Source organism: Salvelinus namaycush, chromosome 4 (genome assembly GCF_016432855.1).
Source record: "Salvelinus namaycush isolate Seneca chromosome 4, SaNama_1.0, whole genome shotgun sequence".
Classification (NCBI taxonomy): Eukaryota; Metazoa; Chordata; class Actinopteri; order Salmoniformes; family Salmonidae; genus Salvelinus; species Salvelinus namaycush.
In genome coordinates, this window is record NC_052310.1 from 80,022,339 (window position 1) to 80,042,035 (window position 19,697).

At 40.2% G+C, this 19,697-nt stretch overlaps 1 protein-coding gene across 1 annotated transcript in view; it reads right to left on the reverse strand.

Moving 5' to 3' along the window:
* LOC120046020 (neurexin-1a-like) overlaps positions 1-19,697 on the reverse strand; it is a 683,076-nt gene that overhangs the window by 263,491 nt on the left and 399,888 nt on the right. Inside the window, exons 13-17 of the mRNA XM_038990933.1 lie at positions 15,056-15,178; positions 11,544-11,687; positions 11,085-11,322; positions 10,789-10,979; positions 3,084-3,257 (exon numbers count right to left, since the gene is read on the reverse strand). Of these exons, the coding sequence (XP_038846861.1) occupies positions 3,084-3,257; positions 10,789-10,979; positions 11,085-11,322; positions 11,544-11,687; positions 15,056-15,178 (870 nt within the window). The remainder of the gene's footprint in view (positions 1-3,083; positions 3,258-10,788; positions 10,980-11,084; positions 11,323-11,543; positions 11,688-15,055; positions 15,179-19,697) is intronic.

The window sequence follows — 19,697 nt, forward strand, 5'->3', positions numbered from 1 at the left end:
AGTCAATCATTCACACCTACACTTCAGTCAGTCAGTCAGTCAGTCAGTCAGTCAGTCAGTCAGTCAGTCAGTCAGTCAGTCAGTCAGTCAGTCAGTCAGTCAGTCACACCTCCACTTCAGTCAGTCAGTCAGTCACACCTAGACTCCAGTCATTCAGTCACTCACTCACACCTACACTTCAGTCAGTCAGTCACTACTACACTTCAGTCAGTCTCTCACACCCACACTTCAGTCAGTCAGTCAGTCAGTCACACCTACACCTACACTTCAGTCAGTCAGTCAGTCAGTCACACCTACACTTCAGGCAGTCAGTCAGTCAATCAGTCAGTCACACCTCACTTCAGTCAGTCACACCTACATTTCAGTCAGTCACTCACACCTACACTTCAGTCAATCACACCTACACTGAACTGATCTTTCATGGGTTGTTTGCATTGCGTATCTTCCTCTTGAAGTTTGGATATTGAATATGGTATTGTACTCAGCTGCAGTTGTGTGGAACAGTTTACAAAAATAACAATAATATCAAGACATCTGTGTCATAGCATTATCATTATATAGAACAATATTACACAGAAAGAGTGGAGGACGATGACGTTGAAATTAAAACTATTAATTAAAACTATTATTTATGCAACACAAATCGAATCCATACTTCAAGAAGATTGCTTCTGGCAAACACGCAGACTCACTAAGCATGCACAGAGCACAGTGTGTGATTTTCTGTGTGTGTGTGTGTGTGTGTGTGTGTGTGTGCTTGTACAAATGTGGTCAGTGATAGTAATCTGATTGAGAGTAATCTGATTATACTGTCAGTGTCACGACTTCCGCCGAAGTTGGTCCCTCTCCTTGTTCGGTCGGTGTTCGGCGGTCGACGTCACCGATCTTCTAGCCATCGCTGATCCTCTTTTCATTTTCCATTGGTTTTGTCTTGTCTTCCATCACACCTGGTTCTAATCCCATCAATTACATGTTGTGTATTTAACACTCTGTTTCCCCTCATGTCCTTGTCGGTGATTGTTTATTGTACGTGTATGTGTACGTCTGTACTGGTGTGCGTCGGGTTCTGTTACCCATTGATTTTTATTATTATGTTTTCCGGTGGGTTTTTTGTAAATAAACTGCGCCGTTGGAAACACAGTTATTTCTCTCCTGCGTCTGACTTCTCTGCCGCCAGTTCACACCCTTACAGTCAGTGAGAGTAATCTGATTATTCTGTCATTGAGAGTAATCTGATTATTCTGTCATTGAGAGTAATCTGATTATACTGTCATTGAGAGTAATCTGATTATACTGTCATTGAGAGTAATCTGATTATTCTGTCATTGAGAGTAATCTGATTATACTGTCATTGAGAGTAATCTGATTATACTGTCATTGAGAGTAATCTGATTATTCTGTCATTGAGAGTAATCTGATTATTCTGTCATTGAGAGTAATCTGATTATTCTGTCATTGAGAGTAATCTGATTATACTGTCATTGAGAGTAATCTGATTATACTGTCATTGAGAGTAATCTGATTATACTGTCATTGAGAGTAATCTGATTATACTGTCATTGAGAGTAATCTGATTATATGGTAGCCAAATGAATCAGAAATTATGAGGGTAGAGGACTGGCAGCTGTTGACATATTCTAACAGCATACCTACATAGTTTATGGAGGTTAACATGTGCCAAAGGGTGAGTTTTTTTGTACTTAGGTGGTTGTGTGTGTGTGTGTGTGTGTGTGTGTGTGTGTGTGTGTGTGTGTGTGTGTGTGTGTGTGTGTGTGTGTGTGTGTGTGTGTGTGTGTGTGTGTGTGTGTGTGCGTGTCTGCGTGCGTGCCTGCGTCAGTATGTGTGTGTATGCATATGCGAGCAGAGTACACAAGGACTGTTGAAAAACAAGGAAAAGTGTTCACATTATTGAGAAGTGAATGAAAGGTATGTTAATGAGTTATGTAAGAGGCTGATGAAACAGTGTGAGGCTGTCAAGACCAAAGTAGAAGCATTGGGGAAATAATGTTGTTTCTAGAGTGTGGAATGAAAATGGTTCTTTCACAGGGACTTCTATGTAGAAAAAATATATATTCCCCTTTGGAAGGTTGGTGGACTTTAAAAGGCGAAATACACTGTTATTTCAAACAAGTCATTGTTTTCGTTTCTTCAATGTTCAACCAGCCTTTGCACTGAGGAAGGCATCTTAGAGGAGAGTTCACTGGTTGCTTGACTGTATTTTACACCATGTATAGTCCAGTGTACACAAATAACCATGACAGTCATTCTATGATTACAGTGGAAAAAGAGAGGAACTCATTATGAATAGCTCAGATTTGTCCACTAACGTTTGAATTTGAGAGTGGACAGGATGTCTTATCTCTGTTTTGATAGTGGCCAAGGTGTCTTATCTCTGTTTTGATAGTGGCCAAGGTGTCTTCTCTGTTTGGATAGTGGCCAAGGTGTCTTATCTCTGTTTTGATAGTGGCCAAGGTGTCTTATCTCTGTTTTGATAGTGGCCAAGGTGTCTTATCTCTGTTTTGATAGTGGCCAAGGTGTCTTATCTCTGTTTTGATAGTGGCCAAGGTGTCTTATCTCTGTTTTGATAGTGGCCAAGGTGTCTTATTTCTGTTTTGATAATGGCCAAGGTGTCTTATCTCTGTTTTGATAGTGGCCAAGGGGTCTTATCTCTGTTTTGATAGTGGCTAAGTTGTCTTCTCTGTTTGGATAGTGGCCAGGGTGTCTTATATCTTTTTTGATAGTGGCCAAGGTGTCTTATCTCTGTTTTGATAGTGGCCAAGGGGTCTTATCTCTGTTTTGATAGTGGCCAGGGTGTCTTATATTTTTTTTGATAGTGGCCAAGGTGTCTTATCTCTGTTTTGATAGTGGCCAAGGGGTCTTATCTCTGTTTTTCTACATGCTACAGGCAGAAGAGGATGGGTCACCCTAGGCCAGGTTACTCTACATCACTTTGTGACAAAGGCTAATGTAAAAAGGTCTGAAATACATTTGATTGAGTTCTCATCTTCTCAACCCTTCTCTATCTGGCCCACACATGCCAGGGTTAGCTTGGTTAGTGTGTGTTAGGGTGTGTGTGTGTTTACCTTCGCAGCCCCTCTCTATCTGGCCGACACACGCCAGGGCGTCTGACATCAGGTCCGGTAGGCGTCCGTTCAGGTCCACCGATGCTAGGCAACCCTGGAAGCCCTCCTTGGCGTGAACTAATTTGGGAAGCTCCTTGTACGTCTCTTTGGCCACGCCACCTATATACAGGTCGCCTGTGAAGGACGGGGGAGGAAGAAGATGAAGAATAGTGGCATGTCAAGAAATTCAATCTCCAGACAAGCAACGTATAGGAAATAGCTCTCTGGTCGAAGTCTTACATTATTAATAGGAATGAAGAAGATGAGGTGAATACACATGAGGGGGAAGACAAAAGGACAGGAAGGGTTAATACATCACTGGTGAGGTGACCACTGTGTCTATAATACAGCCTGCATGACTATTCAGAATGAGAAAGGGAGAGAACAGAAAAATGGATTGGTGCTGTTCAGTAAAACAACCCTATACACCAAGTCACTGTGTTCCGTCATATCCTCACATGATTTATCCTTGCTATGACAATGACACTACACTACTTATTTCCTTCCTCCCAAGACGTAGCTGCATGCCCACTGCAAGGCCTCTCCATCACAGATGACAACTCCACGGTGTCCCCCTCCCAGAGCGCAAAGAACCTTGGTGTGACCCTGGACAACACCAACATCAAAGCAGTCACTCGCTCCTATAGGTTCATGCTCTACAACATCCGTAGAGTATGACCTCACCTTAAACAGGAAGTGGCACAGGTTCTAATCCAGGCACTTGCCATCTCCAATCTGGACTAGAGCAACAAGACCATGGTACTTGCCTACAGAGCAGCAAGAAGAACTTCCCCTCTCTTCCTTCAGCCTACACTCAAACCCTACACCCCAACCTGAGTACTCCATTCTGCCACCACACAAAATGCCTTTTTTGACAGAAATGCCTTGTGGAACATTTTAACTTTCATGTTCCTTAATAACAAACTTGTATTCCATCAGTAAATATGAATACAATTGTGCAATTTCGAGCCTAGTTGTTTAGCCACAGAAAAAGGCAGGAACCTTCTCTCTAGCCATGAATTGCTGAGAAAATGAGTGGGCTGGACATGCCGAGAGATGAGTTTCAGATTGGTCTGCGGTGTAGCATCTTGTGTCTATAGAATGAGCTTATCGTTATGTTTAGATAATCCTTTCTACTGCAGTTTTTTTGAAATATATAATGTTAGCCATGGAGAACTACAAATATGTTGCTAATGCTCTCAATAACATTGCTGCCCTGAATTTATCAGGCGCTATCGACAAAGGTAAGTGGGAAAAAGTTGTGATGGACTACTTTCTGGAGGACGATCGTGTCATGCTGACCCTCTCTGACTCTGAAAATTAATCAGACGAGGAGAAATCCCTGATTTAGGTAAAAACATTTCAATTGAAGAAGACATTGTAGAGACTTCTGATGACAGTGATGGGGAAGAAACGGCAATCAACAGTTTTGTTGTCACGGAAGAAGTTGACCGAGTTTTGAAATCAGTTTCTGGTAGAAGCAGAGTATGATAAGGAGATGAATAGATTGATTGCAAATGCAGAGGGAGTTGAAAAGAGAACACAGAAGGCTGTTGTATAAAACACCTGTCTCTGGATTACATCTTCAAACGGAAGGGCAACCGTGGCATCCGTGACAGAGAGGGAGAAAGATCTGATGATTCTTATGGCATTGCACACAGTCAGTGTGAACCAGAGTGACTTGACACAACAGATCAAGCAAGATGTACAAACAAAACGGAAACGACACAGGACGTCTCATTTAATGAAATGGGTTGCAGTCTGCCGTGAAGGATTCATCCATATATACGGGTAAGAGTCTAGCTTCTTGTCAATAGGGGGGCGCTATTTCCACTTTGGAAAAAATCGTGCCCAATTTAAACGGCCTCGTACTCTATTCTAGATCGTACAATATGCATATTATTATTACTATTGGATAGAAAACACTCTCAAGTTTCTAAAACTGTTTGAATTATATCTGTGAATAAAACAGAACTCATTTTGCAGCAAACTTCCTGACAGGAAGTGAAAAATCTGAAATCGAGGCTCTGTTCCAGGGCCTTCCTATTCAATTGCCTGAAATCTATGGATATACATGCACTTCATACGCCTTCCACTAGATGTCAACAGGCAGTGGGAGGTGGAATGGGGTGTCTAGCTTGATCTGAGGCCGAACAAGAGCTCTTGGAATGACGTGACCACAATTTCCTTTCTCTACCTAGGCGCGGGAAGGACATCAGCATTGGCTTCTGAAAAGAATTCGGTATAGACGGTGGATGTCTCCGGCTCTGATTTTATTTGATAGATGTGATAAAAACATCATAAAGTAGTTTTTTTCAACCGAGTTGTATCAGTTTTTCAACGTTTATTGCGAGTTTTGGAATTTTCCTATCTTTGCGTCAGGAGAATTTGGACATGTTCGCGCCACATGGCTAGCTAAGGTTGATAATTCGACAGGAGAAGAGGACATTCTAAAACCAAACAACGATTTATTCTGGACAAAGGACTCCTTGTACAAGATTCTGATGGAAGCTCAGCAAAAGTAGGAACCATTTATGATGTTATTTCGTATTTCTGTGGAAAATGTTTAGTCCTATTTTCCGCCCATTTTGCGGGCGCTGTCTCGCTATAACGTAAGCTGTTTGTTATGGTAAAGTTATTTTTAAAAATCTAACACGGCGATTGCATTAACCTCTAACACCTCCCAAACCCGGATCCGGGAGCACCCCCATCAGTAGAAAAGCTACTAGCATAGCCTAGCATAGCGTCACAAGTAAATACTAGCATCTAAATATCATTAAATCACAAGTCCAAGACACCAGATGAAAGATACACATCTTGTGAATCCAGCCATCATTTCTGATTTTTAAAATGTTTTACAGGGAAGACACAATATGTAAATCTATTAGCTAACCACGTTAGCAAAAGACACCATTTTTTTTACTCCACCAGTTTTTTACTCCATCAGTAGCTATCACAAATTCGACCAAATAAAGATATAAATAGCCACTAACCAAGAAACAAATTCATCAGATGACAGTCTGATAACATATTTATTGTATAGCATATGTTTTGTTAGAAAAATGTGCATATTTCAGGTATAAATCATAGTTTACCATTGCAGCCACCATCACAACTCGACTAGAATAACTACAGAGAGCAACGTGTATTACCTAATTACTCATCATAAAACATTTCTTAAAAATACACAGCGTACAGCAATAGAAAGACACAGATCTTGTGAATCCAGACAATATTTCAGATTTTCTAAGTGTTTTACAGCGAAAACACAATATAGCGTTATATTAGCTTAGCACATGTGCAAACATCACCCCAGCATTGATTCAAGGCAAAAAGAGCGATAACGTATAAACCACCAAAAGATATTAATTTTTTCACTAACCTTCTCAGAATTCTTCAGATGACAGTCCTATAACATCATATTACACAATGCATATAGAGTTTGTTCGAAAATGTGCATATTTAGCGGCACAAATCGTGGTTATACAATGAGAAAAGTAGCAAAGCTGCCCAGAAAATGGCAGGAGAAATCTTTGAAGAGGCACCTAATCTAATCAGTAACTATTCCAAAACTTGACTAGAAAATACAGGTTGGACAGCAATTGAAAGACAAATTAGTTCTTAATGCAATCGCTGAATTACATTTTTTAAATTAACGTTACTTCAAGCATACAGCGTGCGCTAAAGCGAGACCGCACCATAATTCATGGCGGAATTATTATTTGACATTTGTCAACATAAGTACGAATTAACAGCATAAAGACTGCTTACTATTAGCTGAGCTTCCATCAGAATCTTGGGCAAGGTGTCCTTTCTCCAGAACAATCGTCTTTGTGTTGAAAGATGTCCTCTTGTCCGGTCGAAATAGCCGCTAATGTTAGCCGCCAACTGGAGTGGTGTCCAACTCGTGAAAGCGCATGGCAAAGAAATCCCAGAAAATCGCAATAAACTGCTATAAACTGCTATAAGTCGGTTTAAATTAACTACCTTATGATGTCTTTAACACCTATAACGAATAAAAACATGACCGGAGATATAGAACTACTAAAACGAAAGCGTTTGCAGGACGCCATTGTGATGTCTTCATGCGTCAAGCGCACTGTTGAAAAGGACGGTCCTTCCGTTCCACGGTCCTATATAAGGTCCCAGATTGCGCAATCGACTCCATTCAAATTCTCACCGCTTACTGACATCTAGAGGAAGGCGTATGCAGTGCATGTAGCCCCATAGCTTGCATGGGGACTTATAAACTGACCCTAGAACAGGGACCTCAATTTCTGAAATCTCACTCCCTGACAGGAAAAGTGCTGCAGAATGAGTTCTGTTTCACTCAGAGAAATAATTCAAACGATTTTAGAAACTAGAGAGTGTTTTCTATCCAATAGTAATAATAATATGCATATTGTACGAGCAAGAATTGAGTACGAGGCAGTTTAATTTGAGAACAATATTTTACAAAGTTGAAATGGCGCCCCCATAGGCTCAAGAAGTTTAAGAACTAGTGTATCTTTCATTTGCTGTCCAACATGTATTTTTTAGTAAAGTTTATGATGAGTTCTTTGGTCAGATTAGGTGACTGTCCAAAATATCTCCGGATAATTTGGTGAATCGATGCTACATATTCACAACGTATAACCATGGTTTGCAGCTCAAAATATGCACATTTTCGAACAAAACATAAGTGTATTGTGTAACATGATGTTATAAGACTGACATCTGATGAAGTTGGTCAAGGTTAGTGATTAATTTTATATATTTTGCTGTTTTTTTGCGATCGCTACCTTTTGCTGCTGATAAATGCATTTGTGTGTGTGGCTATTGTGGTAAGCTAATATAACGCTATATTGTGTTTTCGCTGTAAAACACTTAAAAAATCTGAAATATTGGCTGGATTCACAAGATGTTTATCTTTCATTTGCTGTACACCATGTATTTTTCATAAATGTTTTATGATGAGTATTTAGGTATTTCACGTTGCTCTCTGTAATTATTCTGGCTGCTTTGGTGATATTTTTGATGGTAGCTGCAATGTAAAACTATGATTTATACCTCAAATATGCACATTTTCAAACAAAACATAGATTTATTGTATAACATGTTATAAGACTGTCATCTGATGAAGTTGTTTCTTGGTTAGTGACTAATTATATCTCTATTTGGTCGGTTTTGTGATAGCTACCTATGCGGTAGAAAAATTGTGAAAATATGCAGTTGAGTCTTTTGCTATTGTGGTTAGCTAATAAAAATACATATTGTGTTTTCGCTGTAAAACATTTTAAAAATCGGAAATGATGGCTGGATTCACAAGATGTTTATCTTAATTTGCTGTATTGGACTTGTGATTTCATGAAAATTATGTTATATGATATCCCTGTGGCGTTAGGCTAGGCTATGCTAGTCAGCTTTTTTGATGGGGGGGATCCCGGATCCGGGTTTGTGACTCGTTAGAGGCTAGCTACAGTTTCAGATATTATACGTTTCTAATTTTGTCAGAAAGTTGTTTTCGTTGTAAGGTAAAGCTGACTGTTAGCTAGCTAGCTGACGTTAGATGGCTGGCTTGCTAGCTAACATTACATGTATGATCTGTGTGTAGTAATGTTATCTCAGAATGCCATTTCACATTGCTAGTTTTAGCCTAGTGTTAGCTAGCTAACTAGCTAACATTGAACCTATTTGGTTAACTTTAGCTAGCTATGACAATCGGTTTGTATTGCTAGTACTCTTTGGATTGGGATTATGGTTCATTGTTTAGCTAGCTAGCTACATGTCTACACAAAAGACACCAAGTTAAACTGTTAGCTAGCTAGCTGACGTTAGATGGCTGGCTCGCTCGCTAGCTAAAATTATATTTATGATCTGTGTGTAGTAATGTTATCTCAGAATTCCATTTCACATTGCTAGTACTCTGTGGATTGTGATTATGGTTGTTTAGCTAGCATGTCTAAACAAAAGACTCCACTTCGCCAGATGATTACATGACCCATCAAGTTAGCCATGTGTGTCTGACAGAGATTACGGCTATCGTATAATAATGCTAAAATATTTGTATCTGGAATTTGTCTTTCAGCATCAATAGAACATGCCTGACTCTCCTCCACCACTCATACAAGGAGAAGGGTCTAATGCCGATGGTTGATGACAACACTTGGTATGTAAAGCATAAACAACACGTTGTGACTATTGACTTTACCAACATGATTGGAGGTAAATAATCAATACTTTTATTGATCTCACATTATTTCTGTATTTTCCAGAGGTATATGTAGTCGGGCTGTGGAGAAGATTGCTGCTCCACATCTCAAGCACTAAGCAGGCAAATGACTTTCACGGAGCTATGTAAAGAGAAATACTTGATTGATGAAGGCATGTCATTCAGCAAAGGCAGCAGCGTAGTCATCAACTACATGCACCATTTCTTCAACAACTACAGAGTTTGGGAAACACGTGTGTACCTGAATTGTGATAACTGCAGTGGCCAAAACAAGAACACATTTGTGATCTGGTATTATGCCTGGCGGACCATGCACAAGCTCCACCACAGTCTGGACCTTCACTTCCTGATCACAGGCCACACCTAGTTTGCCCCCGGATGGTGCTTTGGCCTCATCAAGCATCGCTTCAGAAAGACCAAAGTGAACACATTGTCTGAGATTGCTGGTGTTGTGAAGCACTTCAGATGAATATATATTTTTTTGCATTGTATGAGGTTATTCTTTTTATCTAAACTTGGGAGGTGAATTGATGTTGTGCAAGGTTGTAATGTCTTCTCAATTGTTTTTGTTATTTCCTGTTTAACAGCTTCGATGCTCTGGAGCCTGGTGTTGTCACCAAGGAGTGTTCGGACTCAGTCGGGACCAGGATTCAGCTGCTGCGCGACGCTGACCTCCTTCCTCCCATAGATGGTCTGCCTGTACAAGCACCAACTGGACTGGACACAGCTAGACAAATGTATCTTGTTAAGAAGATCAGGGAGTTTTGTGACGAAGAGGCTATGGACACCTCAAAAGTGAGGTTACAAGATTATCAACTTTCAAAGCAGAATTACTTTCCCATTGTTCCTCAAATGCAGTGTATGATATACCATTTTGTAGCTCTGTGTAAAAAACACAATTTCAAATGTTGCTACATAAGACCGAATCAAGGCGGTTGGTCAAATATGTGGCTGTCTCACCTAGCTGTCTTAAGATGAATCTGTAAGTCACTCTGGATAAGAGAGTCTTCTAAAAAAAAAAAATTTGTTAAATATACTTTATACACAGTTATAGACCAGTGTGGAACCACTGACCCCTGCTGGAAAAAAGCAGGTACTGATATAAACTACATACATGAACAGAACTTCTTGTCTAGAACTGACAAAGGGCCTTGAAGTATGCATCTGTTCCAGGATACATAATAATAATAATAATAATACAAATAATAATAATTATGGGCCTTGTGATACAGTAATTCCATTAACAGGACCCTGACTGTCATCTGACTGTCATTAAAAGACTCCATGTCCAACAGCAGACCAGAAACCTCTGTCATGCTGTACCCCAAAACCATAACAATAGTGACTAACTCTGTCCAACAGCAGACCAGTAAGCTCCTCTGTCACTCTGTACCCATAATGTCACTCTCCGTCAGAGTAGAAAGTAACGTAAACCCCCAGCCCCAGGCAGCCTACCCTTCAGGTCCAGGTTCTTGGCTCCCATGGTGGTCTGGGTGGTGATCTTGGTGTCGATCTTGACGGTGTGGAGGTTGTTAGTGTCTCGTGAGATCATGACATTGTGCCAATGGTTATCATTCAGGGGCTTGTTGGAGTTGCCCTTGATCAGGTGAGCTCCGTTCCCCAGGTCTGATACGTAGTGCAGGTAGCTGGAAAAAGACAGGTAGTCACATGAATAATGATGCAGACAGACACACACCCTCCCTTCAATATGAATTACTATCCTATAGTACAATTTGTCGTGACAAACGTACCCCTTGACCAGCTCGACCACAATGAAGTCGTTTCCATCCCCGCTGTTGAACAGTATGAGTCCATCTGACGAGGTGGTCTTGAACTGGAAGAACAGGTGCATAGAGTAGTAGGCCTGGAGAGTGGTCAGAGCAACGTAGCTCAACCGAGACTTGAACGTGACAGGGTCGGCAATGATGTTCTTGAAGCCAATCATGGCGTTGAGCTCACAGTAGTCAATGTCACCATTCTTACACAGGTCTACAGAGAGAATAGAATAGATACTTTGTTGATATTTTTTTAACCAAGAACAGACACAATTTGTGAAGCACAATTCTGCAATGTACCTCCAGAGTGAGAGTACCATCTCTGGGGTGAAGTGCCTTGCTCAAGAGATCAACACTTCTCCATCTCCTGGCCCAGGACTTGAACCAGCAACCTTCCAATTACTGACATTCCGCTCTAACCTACGGGCAACCTACCTATGTAGGCCATGCCGTTGAAGGAGAGGCTCTGCAGGTGGCCTATGAAGTTAGAGGGCACCAGTGAAAGGAACCTCTTCTCCGTCACGATGCCCGTCTCAATGTTGTGGAACTCTAACTGGGTGTGGTCACCTGCCATTTGACCTATTGATTGACAGGAGGGAGTGTGAGAGGGATGAGGGGACATAGGTAGGGGGAGGTCATTCAAGCAATGGGTTTATACACAAAGGGCTGGCTTCCCAATACGGATTAAGATTAATCGTGGACTACCACACTTGCTCAATGTTGAAATATCTTTCTAGTCTATGTCTATGTTTATGTGTAAGCCCACCTCAACCACTCCAGTACCCTGCACATTGAGTATGACCTGGATATATTGACTTGTAAATAATAACCTGTATATGCTGACCTGAAAAAACTGACCTGTAAACTGACCTGTATATACTGATCTGCATAATGACCTGTGTATACTGACCTGTATATACTGACCTGTATACTGACCTGTATATACTGACCTGTATATACTGACCTGTATATACTGATCTGTATATACTGATCTGTATAATAACCTGTGTATACTGACCTGTATATACAGACCTGTAAGTACCGACCTGTATACTGACCTGTATATACTGACCTTTGTTTACTGACCTGTGTATACTGACCTGTATATACTGACCTGTATACTAACCTGTGTATACTGACCTGTAAATACTGACCTGTATATACTGACCTTTGTATACTGACCTGTGTATACTGACCTTTGTTTACTGACCTGTGTATACTGACCTGTGTATACTGACCTGTGTATACTGACCTGTGTATACTGACCTGTGTATACTGACCTGTATATACTGACCTTTGTTTACTGACCTGTGTATACTGACCTGTGTATACTGACCTGTGTATACTGACCTGTATATACTGACCTTTGTTTACTGACCTGTGTATACTAACCTGTGTATACTGACCTGTATATACTGACCTGTAAATACTGACCTGTATATACTGACCTTTGTTTACTGACCTGTGTATACTGACCTGTGTATACTGACCTGTGTATACTGACCTGTGTATACTGACCTGTATATACTGACCTTTGTTTACTGACCTGTGTATACTGACCTGTATACTAACCTGTGTATACTGACCTGTATATACTGACCTGTAAATACTGACCTGTATATACTGACATGTATAGTGACATTTATACTGACCTGTATACTGACCTGTATATACTGACTTGTATACTGACCTGTATATACTGACCTGTATATACTGACATGTATATACATACCTGTATATACTGACCTGTATATACTGACCTGTATATACTGACATGTGTATACTGACCTGTATATACATACCTGTATAATGACCTGTATATACTGACCTGTATACTGACCTGTATATACTGACCTGTATATACTGACCTGTATATACTGATCTGTATAATAACCTGTGTATACTGACCTGTATATACAGACCTGTAAGTACCGACCTGTATACTGACCTGTATATACTGACCTTTGTTTACTGACCTGTGTATACTGACCTGTATATACTGACCTGTATACTAACCTGTGTATACTGACCTGTAAATACTGACCTGTATATACTGACCTTTGTATACTGACCTGTGTATACTGACCTTTGTTTACTGACCTGTGTATACTGACCTGTGTATACTGACCTGTGTATACTGACCTGTGTATACTGACCTGTGTATACTGACCTTTGTTTACTGACCTGTGTATACTGACCTGTATATACTGACCTTTGTTTACTGACCTGTGTATACTGACCTGTGTATACTGACCTGTATATACTGACCTTTGTTTACTGACCTGTGTATACTGACCTGTATACTAACCTGTGTATACTGACCTGTATATACTGACCTGTAAATACTGACCTGTATATACTGACATGTATAGTGACATTTATACTGACCTGTATACTGACCTGTATATACTGACTTGTATACTGACCTGTATATACTGACCTGTATATACTGACATGTATATACATACCTGTATATACTGACCTGTATATACTGACCTGTATATACTGACATGTATATACATACCTGTATACTGACCTGTATATACTGACCTGTATATACTGACCTGTGTATACTGACCTGTATATACATACCTGTATAATGACCTGTATATACTGACCTGTATATACTGACCTGTGTATACTGACCTGTGTATACTGACCTGTATATACTGACATGTATACTGACCTGTATATACATACCTGTATACTGACCTGTATATACTGAAATGTATACTGACCTGTATATACATACCTGTATATACTGACCTGTATACTGACCTGTATATACATACCTGTATACTGACCTGTATATACTGACATGTATACTGACCTGTATACTGACCTGTATATACTGACATGTATACTGACCTGTATATACATACCTGTATACTGACCTGTATATACTGACCTGTGTATACTGACCTGTATATACATACCTGTATACTGACCTGTATATACTGAAATGTATACTGACCTGTATATACATACCTGTATATACTGACCTGTATACTGACCTGTATATACATACCTGTATACTGACCTGTATATACTGACCTGTATATACTGACATGTATACTGACCTGTATACTGACCTGTATATACTGACATGTATACTGACCTGTATATACATACCTGTATACTGACCTGTATATACTGACCTGTGTATACTGACCTGTATATACATACCTGTATACTGACCTGTATATACTGAAATGTATACTGACCTGTATATACATACCTGTATATACTGACCTGTATACTGACCTGTATATACATACCTGTATACTGACCTGTATATACTGACCTGTATATACTGACATGTATACTGACCTGTATACTGACCTGTATATACTGACATGTATACTGACCTGTATATACATACCTGTATACTGACCTGTATATACTGACCTGTGTATACTGACCTGTATATACATACCTGTATACTGACCTGTATATACTGAAATGTATACTGACCTGTATATACATACCTGTATACTGACCTGTATATACTGACATGTATACTGACATTTATACTGACCTGTATACTGACCTGTATACTGACATGTATATACATACCTGTTTATACTGACATGTATATACATACCTGTATATACTGATCTGTATACTGACCTGTATATACATACCTGTATAATGACCTGTATATACTGACCTGTATATACTGACCTGTGTTTACTGACCTGTAAATACTGACCTGTATATACAGACCTGTAAATACTGAGCTGTATACTGACCTGTATACTGACCTGTATATATTGACCTGTATATACTGACGGATTTTATATCAGACATTATGGACTAGACCTGACCGATTTTCTGACCTAGTCCAAAGTCAAACTGTGTCTTACATATAAAGGGCCAAAGGATCATCTTGAAAATTCTCACACGTATAAAACATAGTCAGTTTGTTAGAGAGGGTGTGGTTGTACCTTCTACAGGTTGAAGATCATCTACGGTGAGTTTCAAACTCTTTCCCCTCCTGAACACACGCACCGTGTGCCACTCGTTATCATTCAGGTTCTGACCAGCAAAAATGGTCTCCGGACCCTTGCCTGTAGGATAGCCCAAACAGTGGTTAACACACATACCTCGGGACGGGGAGAAAAGAAACCAGAGTTAGTGCAGTGACAGGGAGTGTGTAGAAGGGTAGGGAGAGATGGAGAGAGGAAGAGAGTGAGAGAGGGAGAGATGGAGAGAGGAAGAGATGGAGAGAGGGAGAGATGGAGAGAAAATCCTGTTCTAGTATTTCTATGAGTGTTCTATTAATAATGTCACTAGGTGGCAGTAACGCGCCACCACAGTGCTGGCCTAGCTTGGCACTACAGAAGGGTAAGATACTCAGAAACAAACTCCGTCTTGTTTAGTTACTGTTATATGGCATTTCAAACCGTACTCTGTTGTCACCTCAATCAAATGAATTGTATATAATAATATTGGGGGCGAAAACTTATAGTCATAACTTAAATAGTCTTAACTAAAACACCTCAATCAAATGGATTGTAAATAATTATGTTAAAGGGATACTTTGGGATTTTGACAATGAGGCCTTTTATCTACTTCCCCAGTCAGATGAACTCATGGATATTGTCTCTGTATCTTGGTTAACAATCACATTTCTACAATAATTTTCTAAAATCTGCATAAAACAATATGTGCATTTTCCCACCAGATGTTTCCATCAAACTGACTTTTTGCGGATAAAAGGCTGTGCGTGATGACATAGTGCAAATTAAAAAAAACTTTTACCATTAAATTCCAATGTACCGAAAGAAAAATATAAGTTAAACGTCACTTTAACCATATCTACATGTACATACTACCTCAATCAGCCTGACTAACCGGTGTATGTATGTAGCCTCGATACTTTTATAGCCTCGCTACTGTATATAGCCTGTCTTTTTACTGTTGTTTTATTTCTTTACTTACCTACTGTTCACCTAACACCTTTTTTTGCACTATTGGTTAGAGCCTGTAAGTAAGCATTTCACTGTAAGGTCTATGTAGACCTGTTGTATTCGGCGCACGTGACAAATAAACGTTGATTTGATTTGATGTAGACCAAAGAGCTCTCCAAACAGGTCTGGGACAAAGTTGTGGAGAAGTACAGGTCAGGGTTGGGTTATAAAAAAATATCTGAAAACTTAGACCATCACACGAAGCACCATTAAATCCATTACTAAAAATATGGAAAGAATATGGCACCACAACAAGCCTGCCAAGAGAGGGCCACCCACCAAAACTCACGGACCAGGCAAGGAGGCTATTATTCAGAGAGGCAACAAAGAGACCAAAGATAACCCTGAAGGAGCTGCAAAGCTACACAGTGGAGATTGGAGTATCTTTCCATAGGACCACTATAAGCCGTACACTCCACAGAGCTGGGCTTTACGGAAGAGTGGCCAGAAAAAAAACATTGCTTAAAGAAAAAAATAAGCAAACATGTTTGGTGTTCGCCAAATTCATGTAGGCGACTCCCCCAACATATTTAAGAAGGAACTCTGGACAGATGAGACGAAAATTGAGCTTTTTGGCCATCAAGGAAAACGCTATGTCTGTGGCAAACCCAACATCTCTCATCAACTTGAGAACACCATCCCCACAGTGAAGCATGGTGGTGGCAGCATCATGCTGTGGGGATGTTTTTCATCGGCAGGGACTGGGAATTTGGTCAGAATTGAAGGAATGATGGATGGCGCTAAATATAGGGAAATTCTTGAGAGAAATTGGTTTAAGTCTTCCGGAGATTTGAGACTGGGATGGAGGTTCACCTTCCAGCAGGACAACGACCCTAAACATACTGCTAAAGCAACACTTGAGTGGTTTAAGGTGAAACATTTAGATGTCTTGGAATGGCCTAGTCAAAGTCCAGACCTCAATCCAATTGAGAATCTGTGGTATGACTTAAAGATTGCTGTACCCATCCAACTTGAAGGAGCTGGAGCAGTTTTGCCTTGAAGAATGGGCAAAAATCCCAGTGGCTAGATGTGCCAAGCTTATAAAGACATACCCCAAGAGACTTGCAGCTGTAATTGCTGCAAAAGGTGGCTCTACAAACTATTGACTTTGAATAGTGAATAGTTTTCAAGTTTTCAGTTTTTTTTGTCTTATTTCTTGTCTGTTTCACAATAAAAATATTTTGCGTCTTCAAAGTGGTATGCATGTTGTGTAAATCCAATGATACAACACCCCCCCCCCCCCCCCCCCCAAAAAAAATATATATTTAATTCCAGGTTCCAATAGTTAATAGGTAATAGGCAACAAACTTTGAAAAATGCCAATGGGGGTGAATACTATTGCAAGCCACTGTATACTATACTTCCATTCATTTATTAAACTAGTACCAGGGGATCTTCAGACGAGTGTTGTGAGGCCTGTGGGTGTCCAAAAGCAAAAAAAAGGACATGTACAGTGCCAGTCTAAAGTTTGGAACACCTACTCATTACAGGGTATTTCTTGATTTTTAATATTTTCTACATTGTAGAATAATTGTGAAGACATCACAACTATGAAATAACACATGTATTCATGTAGTAACTACAAAAGTGTTCAACAAATCAAAATATATTTTATATTTGAGATTCCTCAAATAGCCACCCTTTGCCGAGATGACAGTTTTGCACACTCTTGGAATTCTCTCAACCAGCTTCATGAGTTAGTTCCCTGGAATGCATTTCAATTAACCGGCGTGCCTTCTTAAACGTTAATTTGTGGAATTTATTTACTTCTTAATGCATTTGAGGCAATCAGTTGTGTTGTGACAAGGTAGGGGTGGTATACAGAAGTATACAGTATACAGTAGTCGCCCTTTGCCTTGATGACAGCTTTGCACACTCTTGGCATGTTGTTGTCCGTGAGAGTCTCACCTCACGTGTAGCCCAAACTGTTTGGAAGCCACAGACAGAAGTTGGCAGATAGGCTGTACCGACTTCAGTCTCATCTTTCCATAGAGGGGTCATACTAGTTTGTAGGCCAAACCATTCGGACTATACAGACGATTTAGTGAGAAGAGCGATTTTTGGTATGTCTCATGGTCTGACAAACACCGCTCTGGCTCTGCCACCTTTCACCGCAGATGCGGAAGTGCGCCATCGGCAGATGTGTTGGACTATGACCCATCCAATGTAAAAAAACAGATATCTCTAGTTTAAACTGACAGATTTTAATGTGATTTCTGTGAGGCCACGGAACTCGACTCTAGGGGGTTTTAAGGGAAAAAAATGATAAAATCGTAGGCAAAAATGTAACATTATTCAAGGTGCTAGTTTGAGCCGTCTAACTGTGACTGTGAGGCAGAGAGGGACGTGTCTTGTCAAAGCTGAGAATAGAAGCTGGCAGAATGAGAAAATAAGGACTGTGATTTTATAAAGAGGGGCATCCCAGAGATTTTCTAAAGTCATAACTGCCTAATGGCTAACTGTGAGAAAAATTACTGATGGTGTTGAAGTTGTATATTTAAATATGCAGTTTGTACCAAACGAGTACACTCGAGACAGTTCTGCATTGCATTCACACTTTATGAATGAAAAACCATTAAGGAGGAGACACAGTTCCCATAGTAACTTAGAACATGAGGACAGTGGAGAACAACACCTCCTCTCCTCTGACACAGCATCAGGACATGACACAGCATCAGGACATGACACAGCATCAGGACATGACACTGAAGGTAAGGCAGGACATGATGCTGTTGTGAATGAGGCTCATTTACTTAATAATGTGAGAGTTTGAAAGTATATACACTATATATTTTTGAGATTATATACACATACAGTGAGGGAAAAAAGTATTTGATCCCCTGCTGATTTTGTACGTTTGCCCACTGACAAAGAAATGATCAGTCTATAATTTTAATGGTAGGTTTATTTGAAGAGTGAGAGACAGAATATCAACAAAAATATCCAGAAAAACGCATGTCAAAAATGTTATGAATTGATTTGCATTTTAATGAGGGAAATAAGTATTTGACCCCTCTGCAAAACATGACTTAGTACTTGGTGGCAAAACCCTTGTTGGCAATCACAGAGATCAGACGTTTCTTGTAGTTGGCCACCAGGTTTGCACACATCTCAGGAGGGATTTTGTCCCACTCCTCTTTGCAGATCTTCTTCAAGTCATTAAGGTTTTGAGGCTGACGTTTGGCAACTCGAACCTTCTGCTCCCTCCATAGATTTTTTATGGGATTAAGGTCTGGAGACTGGCTAGGCCACTCCAGGACCTTAATGTGCTTCTTCTTGAGCCACTCCTTTGTTGCCTTGGCCGTGTGTTTTGGGTCATTGTCATGCTGGAATAACCATCCACGACCCATTTTCAATACCCTGGCTGAGGGAAGGAGGTTTTCACCCAAGATTTGACGGTACATGGCCCCGTCCATCGTCCCTTTGATGCGGTGAAGTTGTCCTGTCCCCTTAGCAGAAAAAGCATAATGTTTCCACCTCCATGTTTGACGGTGGGTATGGTGTTCTTGGGGTCATAGGCAGCATTCCTCCTCCTCCAAACACGGCAAGTTGAGTTTATGCCAAAGAACTGACACTTTCACCCATTTGTCCTCTGAATCATTCAGATGTTCATTGG